The sequence below is a fragment of the Atractosteus spatula genome, chromosome 25 (assembly GCF_055471065.1).
Source record: "Atractosteus spatula isolate fAtrSpa1 chromosome 25, fAtrSpa1.hap1, whole genome shotgun sequence".
In the NCBI taxonomy this organism is placed as follows: domain Eukaryota; kingdom Metazoa; phylum Chordata; class Actinopteri; order Semionotiformes; family Lepisosteidae; genus Atractosteus; species Atractosteus spatula.
The window spans coordinates 280,472-308,427 of NC_142730.1; the positions used below are offsets into that span (position 1 = coordinate 280,472).

Here is a 27,956-nt window from a genome sequence, read left to right on the forward strand (position 1 = left end):
CTGGGCGCAGCAACTCGGATTTCACTGTCTGTGTCTGAGGACGAAGAGGAGAGCGGAAGGAGAGAATGTAGGAGGGCTCAGAGTGCAAGAGCCTGTTGCTGAAGGTGGCATCACCCCCCCCTTAGGGGTCCTCCGTTGAGGCTGGGTTCAATTCCAGACGTGGGATGCTGTCTGTGTGGAGTTTGTATGTTCTGGCCCTGGTGTGAGTGGGTGTGTCTGTGTGTGTCCTGTGATGGACGTGTCCTGTCCAGGATGGATCCTGCCTTCACCCACTGCTTGCTGGAATAGGCTGTGACTCTCCTGTGCCCTGAGTTGGATAAAGTGGTTTAGAAAATGGATGGATGGATGAACCCAGTGGCACTGTAGTACTTCTTACCTCTAAGCAACTGGCTTTTGCATCAGATACTGGTTAATCGTGGGATGGTAGACCTCCAGGGTTGCAGATAAGTGGCAAATCATGTTGGTGAACCAGCAGGTAGTGCTTTTCCCTGCATGGCTGTGAGATGCCTTCCTGACCACTTCGTCACTGTGTCTTCATGACCAGGCCTCATGCTTCCCTTAGACTGGGAAAAGCTGTTGCAAACATGCAACCTGGCTGTTTTAAGACATTGTATTTCTTAGCAGCACTTTGATCATGTAAAGACTGATCTAGCTGTTCCCCATAAGAGGGGTTTCTTGGGAAGACACCCCCAATTCAGAAAAGACTGAAGCTCCCTCCCCCCATTGTATCTTGAGAAGATAAGCAAAGTTCTAAAAATCTAAACTCCTGCATTTGACGACAACAACCTCTTACCTCACTCTTTCAAGCCCCTAACACATGGAATCCATGCAAACTTATGGGCCTTTCAGTTATTGCAGTTCTGCTTAACCAGCACAGGAATTTAAATCTGTAGAAGGAAACACATTTGCATCAGGCTGTGCAGTGCACCTCTGTGGTTTCCGGAGGTGGCCGGGACAAGGATGTGAAACTGAGAGTCTCCTGATAACTGAGAAAGCAAAAGAATGAGGCTGTGATGATCTGTCAACTGCTTATCTTCCAGTCAAGGGGAAGGGAAGGTCTCTAACAGCCAGGCCCTGTTTCCACCAACCAGGGTTGCATTGAAATCATTGAGAAAACCTCCCCAGAAGCCCATCTGATCAGACCGTAATAGGACTGTGACCCTAACCCTGTCAGTGAGAGCTGCATCTCTCCTCCAGTGGATGGAGACTCTGCTGTGGTCCTGCAGTGCTGTCAGTGAGAGCTGCGTCTCTCCTCCAGTGGATGGAGACTCTGCTGTGGTCCTGCAGTGCTGTCAGTGAGAGCTGTGTCTCTCCTCCAGTGGATGGAGACTCTGCTGTGGTCCTGCAGTGCTGTCACTGAGAGCTGTAAGGAGAGGAAAATGCAACAGGAAAGCAGATCCTTGACAAGCTTATTGGATCACCAAGCTCTCTGGAAACACTGCTCTAAGTAGCAATCTTTCCTCCCCCTGTTCCACTAACCCTATAACCAGCATCATGGCGGCTCAGAACCAGCGATATCGATCTTTCGGGTGGTTTTCTTCTTTCAGGTGTGTTACTTTCTGATCAGCCCAGCGGGGTGGCTGCGTTTCTTAAAAAGAACAGCATTTTTCACTTTCACACGCCCGCCCCTGCCCCCAGGTCAGTAGGAACCTGCGACCGTAGAAAAGAAGCTTTATTTAATGGTCGAATCTTCTGTCTGAGCCACCGGTCCCATGTACCCAGAATGTCCTGGGTAGCGGAGCGGGGTGTTCGTTTTGCTGAAATACGTCCATCCGCATGAATTCACCTTCTCTAACGTGATTTAGCCGGCTTGCAGGACAGTAGGAAGTGCATCCAGAGCGTCTCCCAGCCGGGGTTCAGTTTCCTAAGACTTCTCCTAGTCTCCTCATCCAGCACGTTCCTAGTGTTTGGTGTGAATTCAGAGACGTTTTGGATTCTAATTCGGGGAAAACCTCCCTGCTGTCTTATACCTGTTGCAGTGCCAGTGTAACAGAAGGAAGGCTATTTGCTGACTCGTTCTTTACTCCTGAACAAAGACTACAAGGGGATCGGATTCAAATATTCAAAATCCTCAAAGACCTTGACCAAGTCAAACCAGTAGATTTCTTTAGATTGAGCCAGACAGTTTCCCGTTTCCAAACTAATTGGAAACTAAATGGAATTGCATTAAAAACTGAGAACAGGAGAAACTTCTCTTCACAATAAGCTGTGGGAGTGTGGAACAAGCTAACCAGCCATGTTTTGCTGAAGTGCAGCTCTTGCCTGGATAAGTGAACTGTGCACCTGTCATCTGCTGAGTGTTTAGACAGTTACAGCAGGAGAGTAACGGCTCATAAACCAAGCTGGGGACAGACTGCACTGCCTGCTCAATGTCAAAGCTGTTATGCGCTCCTTAAGGCTCTCTTAATAAGACAGATCATTGCCAGGTCTGTTTTTTGTTTCAGCTGAGACATGGGGGGATTGTGTGTGGGGGGGGGAGGGGGAGTTGGGGTGGAGAAATTCTCCATGAGAAAGCCTTGACTGGAAGAACTGTGACTGTTTACTCTTTCTCTTGGTCCAGAGCTGGCAAAATATCCTTCCAAAATAAACAATGCAATTGAGCAAGAGATTAAAACAAAATACATTTAAATCAAGCCAGGTAAGATGACAGCACATTTGCACAGTTTTCTGCATCTGAATCAACAGTGGCCTGCCGATCCGATGTCCTCCCTCTGCCGAGGAAGGAAGCTGTGTCTCAGCTGAGGTTCTCCTACAGCTGTTTCCAACACAACTGTGGGACGATTTTTGCAGCACTCAACCACTCTTTCAGGCAAAAGGAGGGCCTCCCAATTTCAGTGCATATTTGCAATGAAGGGAATGTGACATCAATACATTTCTTTTCCAGCTGCGTTACTTTGCTTGGTTAAGGTGTGATGTTGACAAACTGAGGCCTGTCTTTATTTCACCAGGATTAGTCTACTGGACCCCCTCTCTTACTGTACTTGTAGATCAATGACAGTACAGAGAGCTTCAGACAAAAGGCCTTTCTGTGCGGACGCTGGTGTCCTGCCCAGCCGGTCCACCCACGCTCATCTGAGCTGGCAGCACTGCTTGCTGGTCTCGTACTCAAGACTCTGCTTTCAGTCCAGCATGGCTCCTTCCTCGACACCTTACCGTGCTTTACTGTGGTGCTCCACTGAGGTGTTCCTGCAGCCTGGGAGTGGCCAGGCGGGGGAGGGGAGACGAGCTGAGTCAGACCACTCTCCCCTCAGACGGGAGAGAGCGCTGTTCCCCTCTGTTCAGCTCTGACAGAGCCCCCTCTCTGCCAGGACAAGGGGCTCATTCACCTCACACACTGGAGGAGGATGCCAAGGCTCCTGGGGGAGTTTGCAGGGGGGAGAGGACAGCTCTTAGAAAACAGCTTTTGCTGTTCCAGTACTGTACAGCCAGCCGGTAAGAAGCAGTAAAGCCAATAGTATAAACACAGTAAAGAATTACAAAGCACAGTGTAATTGTGGTGAAAGCACAATAAAGTGTTGCAAGGCAAATTGAAATTCTAGCAAAAACTGAGTTAAGTGTCTCATGCAGAATGTGGGTCAAAAGCACTGAACTCGGGTGAACATGTCAAGACAGTTATCATGATCTGAGCAGTCACTCCCACTCCCACTCCTGAACCCCAGACCCACCGTGATTGCTGAGTACTTCATCAACCAGTCCACAACTAGCAGGATTATTCTTGCAGGTGAGATACTGCATTACCAAAGTTAATCCAGAAGTCTGGCTCAAGGCAATAAAAGACTAAAGACAAAACGGAGTGGCACAGATGAAAACTGTGGTAGAACAGCAATCATTCCTTTACATGATCATTGGATCGTTCATCTTCCAGAAGTCAAGCAAGACATGCCAGAACAGCCTCCTCACATTGCATGATTTCTTGACTTTCGAAGATGGAATTAGTCTGGACTAACGAATTCAAACTAGCAAATCTAACAGTCAGTATTAACTAACTGCTGAACTGACTCCACATTCATCCGCTTCTCTGGGTGTGAATTCCTGTCTCACATGGAGTCAAAAGATCAAGAATAATTTTGCAGCTAGAAGGATATGTTCCTCCATGAGTTGGCATGTTCTCCCTGTTTTATTCTGTTCTCTATGTTAACAACCTAGGCTGAAGGCATATGACATCATTGGACACCTCCGAAGCAAACCAAATCCATATAAAATCTGCACAACAACTTTAAAACTGTAACAATGTTAAATTTTCTCACTCTGGTGAACAATGTCTAGCAATCCTGTATGTATAATCTGAAAGCCCCCTGAGTAATTCTACACCCTTCCTGGTACACTCTACTCAGATAGAGATTTCCTGTTTAACAGGCAGTAATTTAACCAAAGAAAATAAACCAAAAACTGTCCCTGTTCCTCAGCAGTGTTTCACGATCAATCACTGCAGCTCAGTAATTGCTGCCTGAAAGGCGGAGAAAGTAAGTTGGGAGGAGAGGCAGAGAGGAGATTCTGGTTCAGAACTTAAAGTAAAAGACTTGTTACACCAGGAGGACAGCTGGTCCAGTGATTCAGGTCCAGTCATGTTATTGCAACTGATTATCTTTAGTCATGAACAGAGAAATCTACAAGGTGACCTGGTACAAGGAGCCCTAGTGCTTGAAATTCTTGAAGGCATCAGAAGTCAACCCAGCAGGACAGAACAGCCCAGAACAGGAAGCACTTCTTTACCCAGAGGGTTGTGGGAGTAGGGAACAAGTACCGAGTCACGTCATGGAAGCTGATACTCTGTCTTCAGTCAAGAAACAGCTGGATGAGATCCTCAGTTCAGTTAGCTACGAACTACCAAACAAGTTAGATGGTCCAAATGGCCTCCTGTCATTTCTGTGAAGGCAATCAGCCGGCCAGTCTGTACCACCCCTGTCAGGAGCCAGCAGCCTGTGGGTGACTTCTTGTTTCCTCAAGTACCAAAGGCCGAATGCCTCCAGACCCCAGTGATGTGTTAACAAGGGCTACTCTCCAGTTGTTTTGTTTCTATGCTGAGGAAGCAATAAAAACAGGCAACGAACAAGCAGTGTTTCGTCTGCCTTTCCCCGTGCAGCTGGAAAGTGGCAAGAGAACAATGAAGTCAGTCATGTCTCTGCCCCTGGACGCCTGGCGCCTGGCAGGTCTGGGAGTGTCTCGTGTCTCAGTGTGCACCTGGAGCTGTTCTGCTCTGGGTTTCGTTTCTCCTCGGCAGTGGCAGGAAACACAGCCACAGAGCACAGCGCGCGTGTTCAGAGTTACACACAGCGCACGTGTTCAGAGTCACACCTCACCCCGAGGATCCCAGCTGCATCTTCTACTGTCCCTCACTCCAGCGCTGAGCACAGAAAGCCCGCTGGCTCGGCTGGACGCTCCTCAACTGCTGTCTGGGCTGAGGCCTCGGACTGCATCACGCGTGTTGTTCTAGATCTCATGCGCCTCCTCCACATGGATTCCTAAGGTATCCTCCTACCACTTCCCAAAACAGACGAGCCATGCCCAAGGTTTTGGAATATCTCATTCTATTGCATTATTAGGCCTATTTAATTAAGAGTTCGGCTGGACACATGGATCACAAAGAAGCAGGACTGAGTGTCTGAGAGCCTGAGTCAATAGACTAGTGAAAGCTCTCCTATAAAGTTCGTTCCTTTTTTTTCACATGTGAAATTTTGCTCAAGGTTAAGTTCTCACTGAACTCACAAATTCTACGAGTTTGGTATTTTTGTCAGTGACACAAATGTCCTTGTACTGTAAGCTCGTGCCTTCGCTTCACATCATGAAACCCCTAATGTGGGCTTTCAGAAGACCGCAGCCTTCTGCTCCTCTGAAAATGGAAGATCTTTCAAACTCGACAGCGCTCCTGATGTGCAAGGTTGGTGGCCACTTGCTTGCAGTCCCGTGATGACTGTCACCTCTAAAACAGTACAAGAACTGAAAAAACAGCTTCCTCTGGAAGACAGCCGTCCCACAACTGTGGTCTAGACACCCACACTGACCTACATACTGAGAGCAGCGTATTCCGACTCGCTAACACGCACACGCTCTACTACAGACTCCGGCTCGTGAAAGCCGAGGGACGTGTTGTCTGTGAAACCGGCTTGTTGAAAGGCATCAGGAGAAGATACGGGAAAAGGAGACCATTACTAGCTAATCAATTCCAGCATCTCATCTAGACGTTTCTCGAAAGAAGCCGGGGAATCGTGTTTCACAACATGACTGGGGTGACTGCTCCACACTCCCACCTCCCTTTGCGTAAAGACGCACGCCTCCTGTTCTGTATTTTAAATGCTCCTCCACGTAGGTTCCACTCGTTCACCAGTTCCGTGTGTGTGCTGGAGTATGGAGGGTGAGGGATTAATAACTGCGAAGGCTCCTTTTGGAAAACAGGAGGGTTTTTTTTGTTTCACATTCTTAGGATTTCTGGAGGTTTGGAAAGGGGTGACCGCGCCCCCCGCGGGTGGAGCTCGGCTTGAAGGTCGGGCTCGGAGCGCCCGGTTCTGCTGTTCCGCTTACAGTCCGAACCGCACCGCGCAGCTGCGCAGTGGAGGCGCTCAAACTAATACAGCCCGAGTCTTAAAAGAAAAATTCAAGACCGCGTAGTGTTGAGCTCAGCTCAGAGAAGCACCGTGTGAACGGGGGCACGTGCGACTCGGGTCGTGTCTGGGGTTCCCCGTGTCGGAGAGACAGTCAGCTGTCAGCTCTCGGTTATTGTTTTCTCTGAAAAACAAGATGAACAGCGGTGAATGAGTTTCTCTAGTTACGCATCTAGAGATATATATTTAATAGAAAAATACAACTTCATCCCCCAGGTGATCGCGGAACATGCAGTTGGGTGAAGGGTGAGGTCACGGGGCTATCGGAGAGGGGCCTCCAGTGCTTCGTGAGGGGAGCTGGGGGAGGGTGTGACCGATGACGGCTGTGTTTTTTAAATGGAGGAGTTTTTCTCGGGTCCTGTGGGTGAACAGCCGAGACTCGGACGTCCGAATCGCGAACAGCTGCAGACTCGGCCCGCCCGCCCCGCGTAGGGCGCTGGAGAGCCCGAGACAAACCGCCATCCATTAACACCTCCTTTATTTCATGTGTGTGCTGGGCCGAGGGATGTCGCTAGACATTACACGACTGCCTTTTGTTTTGAATGGTGTTTCTATTGCGCCTCACAACACGTGACTGTGCTCTAGCGCTGGTGCCCTACCCGTGTGAGGTCTGCAGCCCTGAAGAGGGGGGTGTAGCCACAGATTGCGAAATTCTGTGCGTCCCCGCTCACGCGGAGCCCCGAGAGGCGGGGGGAGGGTCGTGGAGAGTCCTGATTGGCCCCCGGGTTTGTGCTGAAAGCGGTCAGCGCAAGAGTAATTTCTGGCTCTGCCCCTCCCACCACCCACCTCTCTCTATCAGCTGAGTTACGGGAAGCCCGAAAATTCCGCACTGAGTCCAGAAACAAACATCCTTCTGAACAGCGCACTGCGCTCCTCTGTTCAGATGTCAGATTGCTGCGCCCTGCGTAGCTCCAGTCTGCCCTGCCTGCTGCCTGTCCGTTTCTGACCTGTACACCTCCCCTGTTTCACACATGTGGTCAGCAGCTCTGGGACAGCGCCTGCCCTCCGGCTGCCCTGTTTATGCGCCCCGTCTCTACTTCAGCATCGCCGTGTGCTCACAGTGTCGCTCTGTCGCTCTCCCACTGCACCGCCCCTGCCGTTGAGTGTCCCTCCTCTGAACTACATCCCTACACCCATCGTCTACCAGCCTCCTCCCAGGGCCAGTTCACCGAGGAGAACATACAGACTCCACACAGACAGCACCCCAGGAACTGAACCCAGGGTCCCATGTGCCACCATGCTGCCCTGACCTGTATCATCTATCATTGTATCATCTGAATTGTATACCCCAGACACCTTGTTTCAGCCTTATAACAGTGTAGTGTTTCATAGCCGTTCAGGGACGCCAAATATGTAATCATAGTGGCTCTCTGAAGGCACCAGTTCTGTAGGGTTTGGGCATTTACTGAGACAATTTTCAATTGTAGCAGTAAATCACAAAGTTGATTCTTTTGATGGCTTTAGAATCCAACCACGCGACAGAACTCAAACAACGCGCACACACAGGTACTAATACACGAGGATAAATTTATTAATACATAGAATATGCATGTAAACCTAACAGATCTTATCGAGAGGGTTATCAGAATACAAAAGGTATATATTCAATCAGTTACGAAGTGTTACACATCAAGAGGACATACGTTCAGTATATCATTCATTAAGACCGTTTCGTAAATGAACTTGGTTATAACTTCTACATTAGATACTCAAAACAAGTACATAACTCTTAGGAATTAAATTGATATCAACTGGTTGGGATAACAATTGAATTCTCGAGCTGTAATGCATTGAAGTTGAATACTCATCCAATTTCTGGGGATTCAGATCTCCTGCAGGCACAAACAATCAGCTGCAGGCTTGTTGCTGTCCAATCCGCGCTCTCTGGCTCCGTGCCAGGCTGTGCTGTGCGGCTTGCGACGGTGCGCTGCTGATGCTCACTGACCGGCTAGTTAGTGTTGGCTTTAACTAGCAAAGTTTGTGCACAGGAGAAAAGATGACTGTGGATCCCAGCAAGTCAGGAAGAGGACCGGTTCGTTCCTGATGAAGAGCTAGTTCTGAATAGTGATTCAGCTGTCCACAGTTCCGACCTGTTCACGAGGCCTGCTGCTGGTTACTCTCTGGCAACCTCCACTCTAGACTCTTAGAACAAAGGAAAGTTCTGGCACTCGGACACACTGGCCGTTCCGTGGTTGTCCGGGCTGAGTCTCAGGATGGTCAGGAGGCGCGCTGCGAGAATGTCCTGCCCTTGGGAGCCTTCTGCTCCTGGGCCGTCCTGCCCTGGAATTCTCCTTTGAATTCCCTTTAGAACAGTCCACAGAATCCTCTCCAGAATCTTACTGAATCTCCCAAATCTGAATCTTGTTGAATCTGAATCTCCAGGCCTGTGTTGCCTGTTTTTACCTGGAGGAACTTCAGCTTGTTGATTGGCTGAAAGTTCCATGGGCATCAGAGTCCCACGTGGGTTACTCAGCCCTACCAGTCCCTGATTGGTTGATCAAGGTGAGATATGAGTCACTTAGTCCTGACACTTAGTAATGCAGTCCAGATGTCCATCCGGCACTCCCTAGACTGATAGGCGCCAATGGATGACCATTGATCATGATAGCCAGGCTTAGCTAAGTGCACCCCCCTTTGGGAGCTGTCCTAGGAAACCTTAAATCACCCTAATGGTCTCTCTGTGGCTGCACCACAGAGATGAACAGAGAAATGGGGCCTCATTTGGGAAGCTCAGAAACACTTAATTCTGCCTTATTATTAAGCCTCGCCGCTACATATCCCCCCTTTTTGAAGGTCACGAGGTCCTGAGGCGTTGTTGCCTTCAAAACAAAAACAGAGTTAAGTGATGTCCCTTGCCATTAGAACATTAATCTTAAATGTCCACATTACTCCTCGAGAATTCATACCAGAACCAGCATTGGATACAAACAGGATGAATAACATCTGGAGCATGTATAAACACGGTAGGAGACATTATCTAAGTCTAGGAATTACACATCAGGAAGTTCACTGTCAATATCTGATACCTCTGTGGTAGATATTTGGGGAGAAGTCACTTCCTTTCTTTTGGCATGCTACCTTTGACTCATTCATGCTACCCGGAGTACATCTTGATGTAAGAGTACATCATTCAGAGTACACTGTCAGTCATGATCCAGCTACCCGGCAGCAGTGTTACAATAACACCAGTTCCTGTTCCCAGCCCCCCGATAAACCACAACACCTGTGTTGGGTATCTGCTAGGGTGGTTTGGAGGTTTGTTCCATTAAAGCAAACTAACTACCTGTACCTCTTCAGGGCTTACTGTTTCTTGGATTTCTATCCAATTCCTTAGTGTGGCACCTGAAGGCATCCACGACCTCAAGTTTGGTCTTATGTTGTCTGGTTCCAGACCGTACAGTGTTAAGTTACCATGCTGTACTATGGCCTCCTCAGGAACTTACAGGAACTGTTTTATTAGGTAGCTGCCTTGTGGTAGCTGTATCATGCCTGTCACAAGTCATACTGACAGTTAAATGTGGTGTGCCGACCAGCCATTTACTTCCCACCTGCTCTTCATGGGGTTCATTAACCTCCCTCTGCTCGTTAGTAGCTTTACACCCTTCATTGGTGAATCGTTTAGACACAGCCAATGGATAGCTTTGGTAGCCATACCCATCTCAAGATTTGGAACCGAATTCAATCTTGGTTTGCCTTCTGGGTGAGCTATGAGCGATGGGGTTAATGTCACATACTCCTCTACTGAGAAGAGTGGGATTAAGTGGGTTGGGATTTGTGCCATGGCTAGACTGGCTACAGTGGCACCAAGCTCCCTTAACAGGTCTTGTGTCAACATTCTGGCCTGTTGCACACAAGCATAAACCCACTGTATAACACCAACAATCATGTCCACTGGTTGGGGAATAAGGTTTAACCCTGTTGCATAGGAAATTGCCTGTAGGGTTTTCCCTAAGCTTTCCAACTTTTGATGCTGTCGATACAGTCTGTCACTACCCTCTGGTATCTCTGACACCTGCCTTCTTGGGGCAGTCAGGGTGAGAGTGCCAGTAGCACACAAACCTACCAGAAAAAGCAAACGTGCAACAGTGGCGGCAGCAATCAGTCCTCCCAAAAGTCTTTTCGGGTGGCTGATCCCAGTCATCTCCTTCTGAGTGACTGTCGCCTTTCTAAGCTGGCGCAGCGTGTACATGGTGTCTTTCTCAGTATGCCATGTGGCATCTTGGGCACCAACATCCTGGAAATCTGGGGAGATCTGACGCAGCTGCTGATGCTGCTCCTCCTTTTCCAGGGCATCTACTTTTTCGATTTGTTCATGCCTGTGCTCTAGGAAACCTGCAGGGGGCGGTGCAGCGGTGGAGCATGCCTGACCCTCGGCTGAGTGGTCATCTGGAGCACCTGAGTGATCTGGGATTGTTATCCCATTCTCACTGTTCAGGTCCACCCTGCACACTTCCTGATTGAGGAATCCCTCTATCGGCATGTTTACAATCGTTAGCTGGGCGTGGGTGTAGGACACCTGCTCGCTCCCCCCTTCCCTCGCTAGGGGTTCAGGGAGCTGCCCCAGCACTGGGATAGCTAGTTCATTGTCTTTGAACTTACTATCACCCACCAGGCCCATGTCAGTGCAGGCGGGGATTTTGACACCCCTCTTTGCGATGTCCTGCACTGGCAGGCGGGTGGCTTGACCATCCAGCTCCAGTCTGGCTGAACCACTGTTGGTCAGACTCAGACTGACAGACTGAGCTGGTGGCTGTAAGAAAACCGGCTCGGCTTTCATTCCCTGTCCCTTCTGGGGGACTGGGTGTGTTGGAAACCCTGCTGTCGAGGCAGGAACAATCAGGTCAGTCTCACTCACTACCTGGTAGTTGTGAGTAATAATGTTACCTGACTGCAGGTTCCCTGGGTCACAGCAGAGGGAATCGGCATCTGGGATCAGGTGTGTCCACAGCGCAGTAGTCTCAGCGTCCAGCTGGACCTCCTGTCTAACCTGTGAATGTTGCACCAGGGGCACCTGGCGGTGGCCCCGTGACAGCTGCTCAAGCAGATCCTCACTAATAGAGGACCTCTCAGGGCTAAGGGTGAGGGCTACATCACCAACCTGCTCTCCTGCCATCTGGATCCCTTCCACCACTGCAGGGTGGTGGTCCTGACCCCTCTTGGGTGCCAGGGTGCACAGGGAAAGCTCCTTTTCATCGCCAGGTGGGGAGATCTGCTCCTCTTTAGGGATGTAAAAGGGGTGTGCTTTACCTGGTGGATCAGGCGGCTGCTTGGAGCACCGCTCCTGTGGCAGGGAGGCTGTTGTGACCTCAGCCGGGACACGACTTCCCTGTATATCCGGGGAACAAGAAAATATTTTTATTTCTTGTCCAGAGGGAACAGAAGGAATCTCCACATAGGCTTCTGTGTTCGGTGGGCACTGTGTGAGCACAGTCTGCCTCTTGGCCCCCCTTTCCTTCTGTACAGAAGGCTTAGGAGCCTTGACCTGTTTCCACACTTTGCCTTTCTGGTGATCCACCAAAGGTTCCTCTCTGAGTCGCATGCCCTTTTCTTTTTCTACCCGTTTGAGCTTGCCGTGTGACATCAAACACCTTTCAACCTCAGTGTCAATCAGTGTCTCACTGGGTAAGACATCTCCCATGGCAGCCTTGAGGTAAAAGCTTCCTGCTTTTCCTCTGTGTTTTACTGTCTGCTCTGTGACTTCAGGGGTGGAGTCAGTACTCACTTGGGAGTGGCTGACCTCATCCAGGCAGGAACCCTTCCGCTCAATCAGATAGACTGAGGGAGTGGGAGGGGGCGGGTCTCCGCCTCCTCCAGTGGAGAGTATCAGCTCATTCACGCTTCCGGCAGCCTTGGGGAGCGGTTGTCCCTGTCCTAATAAAGCTTGTTCAAGCCTGGCCAGGCGGGTGGCTACTGAATCCTTTTGTTCAGCTTTATCTAGCCCTTTTCCTCCCCCGGTGTTCTCATGGCACTTAGGACGCTGGGTGCGGTCCTGTGTGCATGCTTTGGAACGGGGCTTAGCCAGCTCAGGAGCCTGTGCTCCTTCGAGCAGGAGGGAATTAACCCTGCTGGCTCTGACGGCGAACACGGTCGCTTTAGCAGCTTTTTGCTCAGAGCGACTTTGGACATCATACTCCCAGGCTTTCTGCGCGAATCTCTTAATATCAGTCATTTTCATGGTCTGTGCATCTGTATGCATTAAGATCATCTTTCTGACTGACGGGTGGAGATTCGCAATGAATAAACCCTTGAAATGTGTGTTCTCTTCGCAACCCTCATAATTTCGCCCTGCAAAATAAGTTCGTCTAAGTCTCTCGTAATATTCGCGAGGGGACTCTGCTCTCTCGTGCTTAATGTTAAGAGCGGCGGCTATCGCAGCAGTCGGGTCAATAAACGCACTGTATTCTTCGATAAGTGCATGACATGCTCAAAGTCATTACAGACTTCTTTCATCTGCCTAGCCATCCACTCATGTACAGCTCTGCTGGTAGTTTTCCTGACCAGAAACACTTTCTCCTGTTCTGTGGCGTTTGGCAGGAACTGCAGGTTATACCTGAGGTCTTGAATATAACTCTCGATATTATTCTCTGACACTGCGGGGTCAAATCTCTCTACGTCCTTCGCTAGCTCTCTCAGAGAATGGAGATTTATTCTCCTAGCTTCTCCGCTGACGGAGATATGACGGAGATCGTGGTCAGACTTGTCGCTGCTAGAGAGAGTGCTTAATAGCGACTCGAAATCAGACCTTTTAGCAACCATCGTTAAACTTAAAGAGTATTACTTTTAAGTACGAAATCACAGTTTTACCACAGAAAACCACAAGATCAAGTATGCAATCAACCCGGTAGATTGCAAAAGATCACAAAACAATCAAGCACTGCTTAAAGAGCAAGTGGAACTTTTTTTCTTTCGGCTTTCAGCACACTGTATTGTCGTGTATGAAACCCGCGGCGTTTTATATGAATTATTCCGCTTGGTTGATTCATTTCAGTCTTGCCACGCCCACCCAGGGACGCCATAAATGTAGTGTTTCATAGCCGTTCAGGGACGCCAAATATGTAATCATAGTGGCTCTCTGAAGGCACCAGTTCTGTAGGGTTTGGGCATTTACTGAGACAATTTTCAATTGTAGCAGTAAATCACAAAGTTGATTCTTTTGATGGCTTTAGAATCCAACCACGCGACAGAACTCAAACAACGCGCACACACAGGTACTAATACACGAGGATAAATTTATTAATACATAGAATATGCATGTAAACCTAACAGATCTTATCGAGAGGGTTATCAGAATACAAAAGGTATATATTCAATCAGTTACGAAGTGTTACACATCAAGAGGACATACGTTCAGTATATCATTCATTAAGACCGTTTCGTAAATGAACTTGGTTATAACTTCTACATTAGATACTCAAAACAAGTACATAACTCTTAGGAATTAAATTGATATCAACTGGTTGGGATAACAATTGAATTCTCGAGCTGTAATGCATTGAAGTTGAATACTCATCCAATTTCTGGGGATTCAGATCTCCTGCAGGCACAAACAATCAGCTGCAGGCTTGTTGCTGTCCAATCCGCGCTCTCTGGCTCCGTGCCAGGCTGTGCTGTGCGGCTTGCGACGGTGCGCTGCTGATGCTCACTGACCGGCTAGTTAGTGTTGGCTTTAACTAGCAAAGTTTGTGCACAGGAGAAAAGATGACTGTGGATCCCAGCAAGTCAGGAAGAGGACCGGTTCGTTCCTGATGAAGAGCTAGTTCTGAATAGTGATTCAGCTGTCCACAGTTCCGACCTGTTCACGAGGCCTGCTGCTGGTTACTCTCTGGCAACCTCCACTCTAGACTCTTAGAACAAAGGAAAGTTCTGGCACTCGGACACACTGGCCGTTCCGTGGTTGTCCGGGCTGAGTCTCAGGATGGTCAGGAGGCGCGCTGCGAGAATGTCCTGCCCTTGGGAGCCTTCTGCTCCTGGGCCGTCCTGCCCTGGAATTCTCCTTTGAATTCCCTTTAGAACAGTCCACAGAATCCTCTCCAGAATCTTACTGAATCTCCCAAATCTGAATCTTGTTGAATCTGAATCTCCAGGCCTGTGTTGCCTGTTTTTACCTGGAGGAACTTCAGCTTGTTGATTGGCTGAAAGTTCCATGGGCATCAGAGTCCCACGTGGGTTACTCAGCCCTACCAGTCCCTGATTGGTTGATCAAGGTGAGATATGAGTCACTTAGTCCTGACACTTAGTAATGCAGTCCAGATGTCCATCCGGCACTCCCTAGACTGATAGGCGCCAATGGATGACCATTGATCATGATAGCCAGGCTTAGCTAAGTGCACCCCCCTTTGGGAGCTGTCCTAGGAAACCTTAAATCACCCTAATGGTCTCTCTGTGGCTGCACCACAGAGATGAACAGAGAAATGGGGCCTCATTTGGGAAGCTCAGAAACACTTAATTCTGCCTTATTATTAAGCCTCGCCGCTACAACAGGATATTACATGCTGTACAATAAAGGCTCACCTGTCTGACTCCAGTTACGTTTTCTCAATCTAATATCCTCTGTCTACAACCCGGAGGGCATTCACGAAACACACACGAAAACTGAAAGAAAATAACGATCAGGTTTAGTCAGATCCGGCTCGCCAAGTCTTTTCCCGAGAAATGAAACTTAAATGAAAGCAGCGCCGTGCGCAAAGTTTCCCCCATGTGACTCGAGCAAGCAACCTCTGGTCTCACTTGCATGGTCATGCTCAGCTGATGCAGAGAATAACCCGATTTTACATTTTCTTTTCTTCTCGTCTCTACCACACGCACCTGCAGAAACGCCCTGCCACTGCTGCTCAGGGCCTCGTGTTCCAGCGCCACACTCACACCTGCCATGAGTTTAGTCAGTTGAACAGCAGGACAGGGCGTCACGGGGGCGCAGTGGTGGGCGTGGCTGCCTCACGGCTCTGGGGCCCTGGGTGTCTGTCTGCTGGGAGTTTGCATGTCCTTCTGGCATTCGCGTCGGGTTCCTCCCACAGACCAGGATTATCCTGCTAGTTTAATTTTGGCGGTTCCTGGGAGAATTCGTCCTGGTGCGAGTGTGAGCTCTGCGATGGACTGGCATCCTGCCCACGGTGTACCCCGCCTTGCTGGAATAGGCTCCAGCTCCCCGCCACCCTGACCTGGAAGAGTGGCCAGAGTGCAGGCTTGCTAGCGAGTACTGTTACGGCCTCAAATCTGGTTCAAATCCTGCAGCCAGCAGAGGAATCCTACTCCGTTGGGCCCCTGAGCAAGGCCCTTAACCCCAACTGCTCCAGGGGCGCCGTACAATGGCAGACCCTGCGCTCTGACCCCAGGCTCTCTCCCTGTCTGTGTGTCTCATGGAGAGCAAGCTGGGGTCTGCGAAAAGATAATTCCTGATGCAAGAAATTGTAAAGGGTTAATAAAGTGATGTTAAAAAAACTAAAAATTTCCAGTTCTATCATCAGGTCTTGACAAAAGGTATTTATGACATAGTTATGGAAGCCCGTTTCTGCAGGGAGAAAAAGAAAACGCACTATGGTATCTCGCACTTGCGACATTGTATCTCAGAATTACGACTTTTTATCTGCATTTTCGACTTCGAAATACCGCACATTCCATCGTCTGTCTTTTCACTGTTGCAACGGATTCGGGTTCCAGGGCTGGTGCCCTCGCCGCTCCCACCCTAGTTCGCCCCTCACTGCATGGGCTCGAACCCGGGTCTTGCCAGCTGAGCTATAGAAGATCCTCTTTAGCCTCGGCGACCAGCATCCCTGTTACGCGCAGGAGAGGGCGGTGCCGTCACCACACTGCAACCAGATCGTACAAGCTGTGTGTCAGCCGGTCCGTTACACTGTATTCACGAATCGTACAGGATCATAGGATCTATAGGCCTGAAGACGTGTCTTGTACAGTGCCCTGATTAAAATCAAATTAATTACACTAGTTTTTATGAAATCCTATTTCCGCCAGGGAGACTTCTGTAGTACCAGGATGGAATAGTGGACGGTGGGCTTTTTAAAAAGTTTTTATTTAAACACCAGAAATACAGAAAAGGAGACAGAATATGAAAAAAGATACAGAAATAGACACTTCACAGCCAGAGGAATTCATAGTTATAAAAGCTGAAAATTATACTTTTTACATATTTCCATTGTGTGTCTTGCCTTTTGATTCTTTAAATTTCTAATAGAATTTAAGTAAAAAATGAATTCAACTTTATAAGCATGAATAGAAGGAGCAGTATTAGACCATTTACTTTTGTGAAGTATTTTGCCAAAATAATGAACAGATTATTAATAAGAACATATCCTTTATCCAAATCAGATCTAACCAAATATAAAACATCAAAATCTTTAAATTTAATATTTACCTTTAAATGTTTAACAATAACATTTTGCAAATCTATCCAAAACAATTTTGTATATATGCAATTAACAAACAAAGATTCCTTCTCATTATTACAAAACACACATAAGTCATCTTGTTCATGTTTAAATCTAGAAAGTCTCAATTTAACAGGATTAAATCTATGAACGATCTTAAATGAAATCTCTTTAACTTTATTTGTAAGACAGAGTCTGTCAGCAAGTGTCCAAACTAATTTCCAATTTATATTCCTAAACATAGCATTCCAAAAGGAGACACAATGAGGTGTAACGCCACGGTAGGCTTGCAGCCTGGCCGGGCTACGTTCATTGCTGGCGCCAGAAGTGACGTCAAAATGGTGTTTTCAAAACGTAATTCTGAGATACAAAGTCGCAATTGCGAGATACCATAGCGCGTTTTTTACTCCCTGGCGGAAACGGGTTTCCATAGGGTTCCTGTTGTAATCTGTCGCTCTGCAGGACTTAATTAAGCCTATACTGACCAGCCGTGTCTCAGTTCCCCAGTGTACAGCAGGACTGGATCAATAAGCAGGCAGCACACGCTCTCGGGTTTTTGTCTAATAACGTTTATTTGTAAAATGCCGTATTTGGTTAACAATTCCAGTTGTGGACTGAAATAACAGGTCTCAGATACAAGAGGATAGGAGGCTAGACTTAGAGACAGCAGTAGACGTCAGGAAAATACAACAGGTAAATGGCGTTAGCTATGATATATTCGTATACATACAGATCTACCATATACAGAATCTCTATTTTTCAAAAGTTATTAAGAAACAGGCAGGCAACATATTCACCCCTGTGGATCCACACCAGGACAAGATCCTCGCACAACAGAGGAATCCTCCTCACAGCGCAAGCTCTTCCACAAGTTGCGTCCTTCAAAGTTATTTATATTAGTGGCCGCCTAGTTTATTTAAAGAAAGTGGTTTTTGCTATTTCCATGAAGTGGTTTCCTGCTTCCGCTCCCCGTCTGCTGTTCGCGTCCCATTCGACACAGCTCGGTTTGCAGGTCTTATGGGCGGCGTGTAAGCGACCCGGTGAAGCTCAGTCTGGTGCAGACATCGCGCCACACTGTATCACAGCGCTGCCCCAGCGGATCTGTCATGACAACGTGTGCATGTGCATTAAGGGATTTTGAACCCTGATGTGTTTTTTACTTTGGCTCTTTAGGTTTATACATGTTTATCTATATTACATCATTCGTATTGATACTGCATCACGTTTCATCTGCGTCGCATCGAATAAAACAAACAAAATTAAATTTAATTTATAATAACCAGCTGCGTGCACTGGGCTATCGGGGTAATTACGCTAAAGGGTTTATGACCAGCAGAATATTATTTGAGCCAAGATTGTACTGCATCCTTCATGATCAATTCGATTACTGCGTAGATGCTGGAAATTCAATCAGTTGTCCAAGACGCCGGCGGCATGAAGTGCAGTATTGCGGTCAGTTATAAAGCGGGGCTGCGATACCCAGATCCAAGATCGTCTACCCTCATATAAACCCCCATATCGATAGCAAAAAGCATCTTTGCGCCAGCCTGGTGACATTACGCTGGTCTGTCCCAAGAAAACGGAGGACACAAAAGCAGTTTTATTACCTTGGAAACTGGAGGGACATTCACACGAACCCTTTCACACAAAGACTCGAGGGAGTCTGGCTTCTTTTCAAGGAATGTTTGGATGAGACACTCGGGTCAACTACCGCCCGGCCTAGATAAGCCGTGTTCGTAAAGACACACGCCTGTGCTCCGACCGGTTTCTGGTGTCAGCGCTTTCGAACACCGGTCCCGTTTGTACACGCTGGGCAGGGCTCGTACCTCCGGGCGGTCGTGAGCTCTGGGCGTGTTCGTACCCTCAGGCAGACGTGAGGAGAATTTGATTTTCTGGTTTAGCAGCCCTCTGTTTCACCAGACCCGTTCTGTTCAGTTTCCTCCTGCAGTATTACCAGGCTCACTTAACGCAATTGCAACGCTACATCCACGGTATGTGACTGTGCGGTAAGCTCTCTTACAGGGTACAGGGTGACGCTTTGCTCCGCTATCACAATCGTACTGGATCGCAAAACCCAACATGATGCAAAGTGTGGGGGAAAGGGAGGCAAACATCCAAACACTGTTTGAAAGCCTGAACCACTTTGAATCTAAAATGTAGCAACAGCACTGCCAGTAAATGCAATTCCAATGCAATTTTGTACAAGTAGCAATGTGCCGTCGGCTTCACGCCAAATACTCGCGGACTCCTGCGGGTGTTTCTGCAGGGACTCAGCTGAAATACCTCTGACCTCCAGACTACAGGGGGTCCCCAGCCCTGGTCCCAGAGAGCCCCAGTCCAGCGGGGTTTGTAGAGGCCTTCGTTAAATCACCAATTCTAAGGCTGTTGAGGAAGGAAGTCATTCAGAGGTGATTTAAGACTAAGATTTAAGTTCTGCCCTTAAGGCAAGGAGTTTCCTCAATAGCTCACAGATGAGAGGGGACCCCTCAGACTAGCCAGGACCAAGGCTGGAGACCCGTACTGGGACAGTTTCATCAGCTGGTGTGGAATGTCATATCAGAGTCCACTTCAAGCTTTTGTGTAAAATGACAGAGAAATAGTTGCTTTGGCTTATAAATGATCACAATGATAATATAAACATCTTCATCCCTTTAGTAAAGCACAATAGCGCAAAAACCTTTTTCAAATAAAATGGCTCAAAAATATCTGCTGAGATTACTGTGGAAATCCGTGGGCACTCTGACTGTGGAACAGGAGTGCAGTAGAGCAATATGGCAGTAGGGCAGAGCAGGCTTCAGTCTCACACCATCACTAAGACTGGGAAGGCCACACACTTTCAGAGTTACACCACCGCGTTCCTGTCCAACTCTTATTAGGGCTGTGCTGACTGCAGTACTACAGCACAGTCGCTCTGTTCTGCAATCGCAGGCACAGCACTTCAGAGAATCAGGTGCTCACAGTTCAGTCGCGGTCAGTGAGGTCTTTGCCCTAAATACAGCGTGAATTGCTTAATCGCGTCTTAATCGTGAAAAGAGATTACACTTTTCACAGTAATCTCAGGAGATCTTTTTTACCACGATTCCTCCAGGACAGGCACTTGTGAGAGTTTTGCAGCCAAAATAACAGCAACAAGTCCTGGAAGTGGAGGTCTTCTGCAGCTCCGGGCCCCCTGACAGCTGTGCCAGGGGCCACAGCGCCGCCGGTGACCCCGAGACTGATCCCCAACCCGCTCCCGGCAGGAAGCCGCCTTGGGATATGACACACTTGACTCGTTAGGCGATCAATCCTGAGCACAGCGCAGCTAAAGGCGGGAACGAAATCAAAAGGGGAATGTGACCCCAGAGTGAGCCGATTTTAGACCGTAAAGGCACGAGGTGCAGCGTGAGGCTGGGCATTAGGGTCAGGATACTGACAAACTCCCCCAGACCCCAGTGCAGACGCAGCAGAATTCACTGACAGCCACCCCCTGTGTAGCGCCAAGGGAAGACTCTATCATCTATCATCACAGCCCTACCAGCCCGGTCCGCACGAGAGGCGGGTCAGGGCCGGGACAGGGCCGGGGCGCGGGGCCAAACCAGCGCGCTCCTGCAGCCAGTAGGGGGCGCTGGAGCGGAGCTGAGCTGCTGAGCCGGGTCAGAGGGGAGAATCGGTGATTACGGGACGAGGAGGGAAGCAGCACTACTGAAATGAGAAAGAGGGCGGAGGGGAGGGCGGCGCAGCAGCAGCTCAGTGGGCGACGATGACGGTGAAGTAGATGATGTACAGGATGATGAAGGCGATGCCGATGCCCAGGGCAGTGTGGTTGAGGATCCGCGCCAGTCTGGAGTTCCTCTGCGCAGCTTCCTGGTTGCCCTGGTGGTTGGCTTCCCGGGTCTGCACAGCAAGAACGAGAGGACAGATGTCATGGAAGAGGCTTTCCGAGCTCTATCTGTTCCTCTACTGCTGACTGCTCTGCTGCCCTGCGACTCTGACACGTCAGTCACGCAGCCTGACTGCACTGATGGGGAGCTCCAGCTGCCCCCCTCTAGTGAGACGCATGGCTTACTTTCACAGCACACACCTGTGCCGTGGCAGGGGCCTGTGGGATTTCAAGCACGCACTCAAGGAGTTGGATTAATTGGATTAATGACTCTGCCCCTCTCCCCTGCTCACAGGCGTGCACACACACGCACACACACACACAAGACAACCTCAGTGCTCCTCTTTGATTCCAGTGTTTTGCCATTATTCTCCCCTGAAAGGGGCCTCTCTGTGGTTTCGAATTTCCGAGCCCTAGCATGGCCCCCAACCCCCACCCCCATCCCCCATCCCTGCTCCACCTCTTCCTTCTCCTCCCCCTTTTCTGTCTGGCTCCTATTATCCAAATGCCTGCTTAGCCAGCAAGAGCATTGTCCGCGCTTTCCTAACACAGACACGGAGGCTTCCCAGTTCCCCCTGCTGCCAAGCTGAGAGAGGTCATTCCAGCAGAAACCAACAAAATGGAGAACAGGGCTGACAAAGGTCTGTTAGCCCCACCGGAACACAATAACACCACTAATTACCCCAGGGGCTGTGAGCTGGGGTTCTGTACAGTACTACGCACTGGCTGGGGTCCAAACAGCCAGCCGTGCTGGAATCCAGATGTGTCCCCACTTCCACAGCTGTGTGTACTGAAGCTACTGGGGTGCAGTGCCCCTCTCAAGGAAACACCAGTAGTGTACAGAGATGGGGCTCAAACCCACATTTTCATCTGAAGATTTACACTCACTGGACTGCTGTTTCTTCTGCAGGACAGAGGCCCAGAAAATATATATTTTTTGCATTTCACAGCCTAAACTGGTCGTACAGCTGGATTTTTAATACCTTTTCTTTTGACTCTAATACCACCCAGAGTAACACTCAGAGACTTCTAAAACAATTTTCTAGGAAACTAATGCTCTATACCAAACTGGTGCTGTCTGGAGAGGATGTGAAGCCTCTGAGGCCCTCTGTTGTTTCTTCTGATTTGTCTTCTGAAAGTCTTCCTAGTGTTCCCCCCCCCCACCCACCATGAGTGAGCCCCACTCTTCACCAGTCCAGCTAAACTCGGGGTTTGACTCTGGCTCCTCCTGTCTCTGGAGAAAGGGAACATCCTGCTTTCTTGGCAGTAAGAACAGTTCTTGCCCCGTTGTTATTGGGCAAAAGAGACTCAGTTCCTCCAGCCTGTCAGTGTGGGACACTCCCTTCAGACTGAAGAGACTCAGTTCCTCCAGCCTTTCAGTGTGGGACACTCTCTCCAGACTAAAGAGACTCAGTTCCTCCAGCCTGTCAGTGTGGGACACTCCCTTCAGTCTAAAGAGACTCAGTTCCTCCAGCCTGTCAGTGTGGGACACTCCCTTCAGACTAAAGAAACTCAGTTCCTCCAGCCTGTCAGTGTGGGACACCCTTCAGACTAAAGAGACTCAGTTCCTCCAGCCTGTTAGTGTGGGACACTCCCCTCCCTTCAGCCCCAGAATGTGTCTGGTTGCTCTTCTCTGGATGGGTTCCAGAACTGCAATATGCTTTTAGGGAACACAGTGGCCAAAATTATTCAGAAAACGCCAGTAACACGTTACACCCCTTCATTTGAATTGCATGCTTTTTATATATCTTACTGTGTGTTCCCCTTTCTCATTGCTTCCCCTTTTCAAGCTCTCATCCAAGCGTGTCCCTGGGGAAGCAGGCGTGCAGTGCGTCACCTGGGCGGCAGTGCGCGTCAGGTCCGCTTACCCCTGAGCCTCCGCCCCACACCCAGGACCCCGCACCCATCCGGCTCAGGTGTAAGCATTCCTTTGAGTGGTGCAGCAAAACAGCTGGGAAAGTTTGCATTCCCAGCAGAGCTGCACAAACCAGCCAGAACAAAACAGCCTCCGCCTCCCTGCCTCCCGAGTTTCCTAACAAAGGACTCCTCAAAGAAAAACAAACCAGGCCTGTGCTAGAGCCAGTGTCTGACCCCAGCAAGAGCCAGCTCAGCTCTCACAGACACACCTCCCAGTCCCAGGCCCCCTGGACCTGAGCTCCACACACACAGAATTAGACAAGACAGGAGAAGAGCTACAGATGAGAGGACACAGCTTGGCCCACCGAGACCGTTTGGTAGTGAGTAGTTATTTGATCTCATCCAACAGTTTCTTGAAAGAAACCAGGGTATCGGCTTCAATCACACCCCCACCACCCTTTGTGTACAGAAGTGCCTATTGTCCCAACGGCAGGACCTCATGTGGATGTTTCCTGAGAGAAGCCAGGTGTGCGCTTGAACAACATGGCTGGGCTGCCGGTTCCACACTCCCAGGAACCAGTGATGCAGTGATGAGTCCAGAGGCCCCGCAGCTGAGAGACAACATCCTTATGGTGGAGGTGGGACCAACCAACCAGATAATGAGCCTATAAACTTGTTTATTGCTGGCAAGGAGAAGTCACATGCACTGATTTCTGTTATATTCTGGACTCTGCTCAGCCATCTGGTTAGTCTCCCTGAATAAACAAGAAGAGGCGGCCAATCAGGAGGCTCTGCTTTCCCCCTTGATTGACACCGTTAACTGGCCTGGGTCACACACCTCCGCTCTTCCAGGAATCAGTTCCCCACAGGCAGCCTCTCAATTCTTCCTTTACAAGATGCTGGGAAAAGTCCACTGACTGGGCAGAACAGCTATTTTTTCTTTTCGGTGTCAGTTCTGCTAATTGCAGATCTGTATGTACTAGCAGTGAGGCCACAAGAAGGAAACTGCAGCTGCTGACTTCTGTACACGAGTCCATCTGCTCCTACAACTAGAAATGTATCAAATTGCTGTGCAACAGGAGGTGTATTTCTATTTCAGCTTCAACCCCTATGGCCACGAGAGAAGTATTCACACACTGACACACACCTGACTGGACTGGAGACACTGCTGTCCCTCTCCTCTCACACTCCCCCTGAATTCACACACTGACACAGCTGACTTGACTGAAGACGTAGAAGTAAAAGGTTCACAACGTTTCGGCTGTAGAGCCTCCTTTGTGACTTCGGGTAACTGGGAACAACCCTCCCTCATAAGATGACTGTCCAAGCCTTCCAGGGGGTGTGTGGACGCGCGTGTCTGTGCAGTGTCACTGCCTCCTGATTGAATTCGCCACTAATTTCCTGCTTGCTGAATACTGGTGTGTAATTGCAACCGGCGACGTGCAAAGGTCTTATTGCTCCTGCGCGACAGAAACCGCCTCCCTTCCAGCACGTGGAACATGTCGAAGATCGTGCAAATGCCGGTTCCCGTGTTGGGCGTGAGACTCAAGCTCAAAACCAGGAAGGTTTCAGGATGTTTGCAGCCACACAGAAGGTACACAACTTTGTAGAACAGCTCTGTTCACGGTGTCGTCCTGACATCCGAGCAAAACCTGTATCCTATAATAATAATAACTATGAAGTTCTTGGTCCCCTGTGTTATGAGGTTTCTTATTTTCATCGAGTTAATACCAGGACCCAAACTTCCTTGACACACCCTTTGAAATGGGTGATCAGTTTCAAAACAAACAGTGAAACAAGAACCAGAGGGTGGAAAGTCCGGGGAATTGCATTAAAACCACAAAGGGTGGAGGGTTTGTGGAACAAGCTGCTCAGTCATGTTTCTCAAGGCTTCTCTCAAGAGCAGGCGGGATGAGGTCAAGGGATTGCTTTACTACCCACTCATCCACTTTCTAACCACTTTATCCTGCAGGCAGCGGACAGGACGCCAGTCCATTACAGATCAGTTAACTACTAACGGTCTCTCTCGTTTGTACCCTTTCTGAATTTCCTGCGTTCTTAAGATACCTGACTGCTGTCTCTGATCGCTTGTTCGGCCAGAAGGAACCATCTTCTCCAAACCCTACTCCGCGATTCTTTCCCAAGCATGCACTTGTTGTTAAAAATAATAATAATTTTATTTATAAAACCTAGGGTTCACTCTTCAGAGTCTCCGGGGAGTGTACAAGGAAGGCGGCCCAGTCTAGTCTGATCCTCTCTTGCTGTCACTGGTGAAACTAACAGACCACCCTCCTGCATCGCAGGATACAGATCCTGGAGATTAACCGGGATCTCAAAGACTAAATGAGCAAAGATCACCAGAGAATGGTGTTCTTGCCCAGGGAATAAAACAGAGAGTGAAAAGAGCACAATAATGCAGAAAGACACTGTACACATATATAACCTTGTTTCCTGCACTTAACAAGGCTTGTACATGCCCCTGTGTCCCACATCTGGTTGCCTGGAGTGCTGCCCGTCTCCCTCTGCACACTAGTGTCCCAGTGGATAGCAAGACTCTGACACAGCAGGCTGGAGTCCTTTAGGTCTGACCCTCCTGCACACAGTGGCGCAAAGCAAGCTTCCTCTGTTGTGAGGGATGTGTGGACTGAGAGCTGGCCAATGGCCACTTTTGAGAGTATATACTTGCTGGCCAGAATATTAGCCCCTTTCTGCAACATCCAGCAAATGAATATCAGACAAGGAAGATGTGTCTCCTCTGTGCTTCAGATCCCAAGAGCTCTTAAAGAAAGAAAACTTCCAAACAAGAGGAGGCTACTTAGCCCAACCTCCCCGTTTGGTATTTAGTAGTAATTATTGATGCAACAATCCAGCTGTTTCCAGGGTATCGGCTTGTTCCACACTCCCACCACCCATTGCATAAAGAAGCACCTCCTGTTCTCCACCTGAGACATCCCTGATTTCTGGAGGTTCGCTCCAACCTGCTCCACAGCAAACATTAAGACGGAAGTATCGCAGACCATGGGACAAGACCGATGTGCTGTACTGGGGCTGATAAGGCAGCAGACAGCGGCACTAGAGTTTTCCAGGGAATAGCAGTGAGAATTATTGACACCTGGGGTCTGGAGTGAAGTTCCTTCGCCCACCTTGTTCACCCCCCATGCATAGATCTCCCCACCCACCCAGCCCCTCTGACAGTCCACTGTCACGGACCCCAGAATTTCATTTTCTGAAGAGGGAGAGAGAAAGAGAAATCCACACACTCTCACTCCTCTCTCTCACGCACACACAACACATACCACCTCACCCCTCTCTCACTCTCACACACACATCTCTCACCCCTCTCTACCACACACACACACACACCGCCTCCAATCCTCTCTCACACTCTCACCCCTCTCCTCTCTCACAACACACACTCTCACCCCTCTCCTCTCTCTCTCACACACACTCTCACTCCTCTCTCTCACACACACACTCTCACCCCTCTCACACATACATTCTCACTCCTCTCCTCTCTCACACACACACTCTCACCCCTCTCCTCTCTCTCACACACACTCTCACTCCTCTCTCTCACACACACACTCTCACCCCTCTCCTCACTCTCACACACACACTCTCACCCCTCTCCTCTCTCTCACACACACTCTCACTCCTCTCCTCTCTCTCACACACACTCTCACTCCTCTCTCTCACACACACACTCTCACCCCTCTCCTCTCTCTCACACACACTCTCACTCCTCTCTCTCACACACACACTCTCACCCCTCTCCTCTCTCACACACACACTCTCACCCCTCTCCTCTCTCACACACACACTCTCACCCCTCTCTCTCACACACACACACTCTCACCCCTCTCACACACACACACTCTCACCCCTCTCTCACACACACACTCTCACCCCTCTCCTCTCTCTCACACACACACTCTCACCCCTGTCTCTCACACACACTCTCACCCCTCTCCTCTCTCACACACACACTCTCACCCCTCTCCTCTCTCACACACACACTCTCACCCCTCTCTCACACACACACACTCTCACCCCTCTCTCTCACACACACACTCTCACCCCTCTCTCACACACACACTCTCACCCCTCTCTCTCACACACACACACACTCTCACACTCCTCTCTCACACACACACACTCTCACTCCTCTCCTCTTTCACACACACACTCACTCCTCTCTCTCACACACACTTTCACCCCTCTCCTCTCTCTCACACACACACACACTCTCACACTCCTCTCTCACACACACACACTCTCACTCCTCTCCTCTTTCACACACACACTCACTCCTCTTTCACACACACTCTCTCACTCCTCTCCTCTCTCTTACACACACACACTCTCACCTCTCACACTCCTCTCCCTCACCCCTCTCCCCCCTCTCTCACACTCCTCTCCCTCACCCCTCTCCCTGACCCTCTCCCTCTCGGCCCCAGTGCTGGACTCACCAGTATGGAGTACACCAGCGCGGCGATGCCCAGGGGCAGGCAGCAGCACAGCATGGTGAAGATGGAGTAGCCCAGGTAGTCCGGCAGCGGGTGAGCCAGCGGGGTCTGGGTCACGTAGATGGTGGGCTGCACCGTGACCGTGGTGCCCTGGGGGTATTGGGGGTAGGGCTGTGCCGGCATGGGGTACCCTCCGGGCGCCATGGGGTTATCCTGGTAGGGTGGAGGAGGGGGGTACGCAGCCCCTGCCTTGACCGCGGGGTCCCAGCCGGGAGGGGGTGCGCTGGGGTCCTTGCTGGGCTCATCTGGATAGGGTTTGCTCATCCTTGGACAGGGGGTTCCCACTCCTGAAACAGCTGCAATCACCACGCTGGTCTGCTTCGGATCCACACGCCAGTCCTGGGATTCAGGATTTCAGTGTCTCTTGGCTGCAAGCTGTCTCTGCGAGGAGCTGCTGTACTTGTGTCTCCTCACCCAGTATCTCTGTGGTGTTAACGGCACTCCCTCTGTCCCTCCCTCCTCTGTCTGCTCGTCAGAGGCTAGTTTTGCATTGCCGTCCCAGAGGATATGTGCGCTCTTGCTGGGCGAGGGGGGAAGGTGCAACTTCAAAGCAAGGTATGCGGGACCGCAATACGAGCTGGGCAGAGGGACCCTGCTGCCCCTTGGTGGCCGAGCCTCGAACAGCAGAAATTCCGAAACGAGAGGCCGCTACAGCAGCGCATGCGTCGCCCATCCTTGTTTTCCTCAAGACCCACTGCAATTGCAAGCGGGTCAGATTCCGATGTTTTTTTTA

At 49.6% G+C, this 27,956-nt stretch overlaps 1 protein-coding gene across 1 annotated transcript; it reads right to left on the reverse strand.

The window, feature by feature from the left end:
• Positions 1-17,534: 17,534 nt before the first annotated feature.
• Positions 17,535-27,715, reverse strand: LOC148814900 (uncharacterized). The gene is made up of 2 exons (XM_088905210.1): positions 27,167-27,715; positions 17,535-20,854 (listed from the first exon to the last, which is right to left on the reverse strand). The coding sequence occupies exons 1-2, from the start codon at positions 27,485-27,487 to the stop codon at positions 20,708-20,710; spliced, it is 468 nt and encodes a 155-aa protein (XP_088761336.1). The 5' UTR covers positions 27,488-27,715; the 3' UTR covers positions 17,535-20,707.
• Between the last annotated feature and the right edge of the window lie 241 nt (positions 27,716-27,956).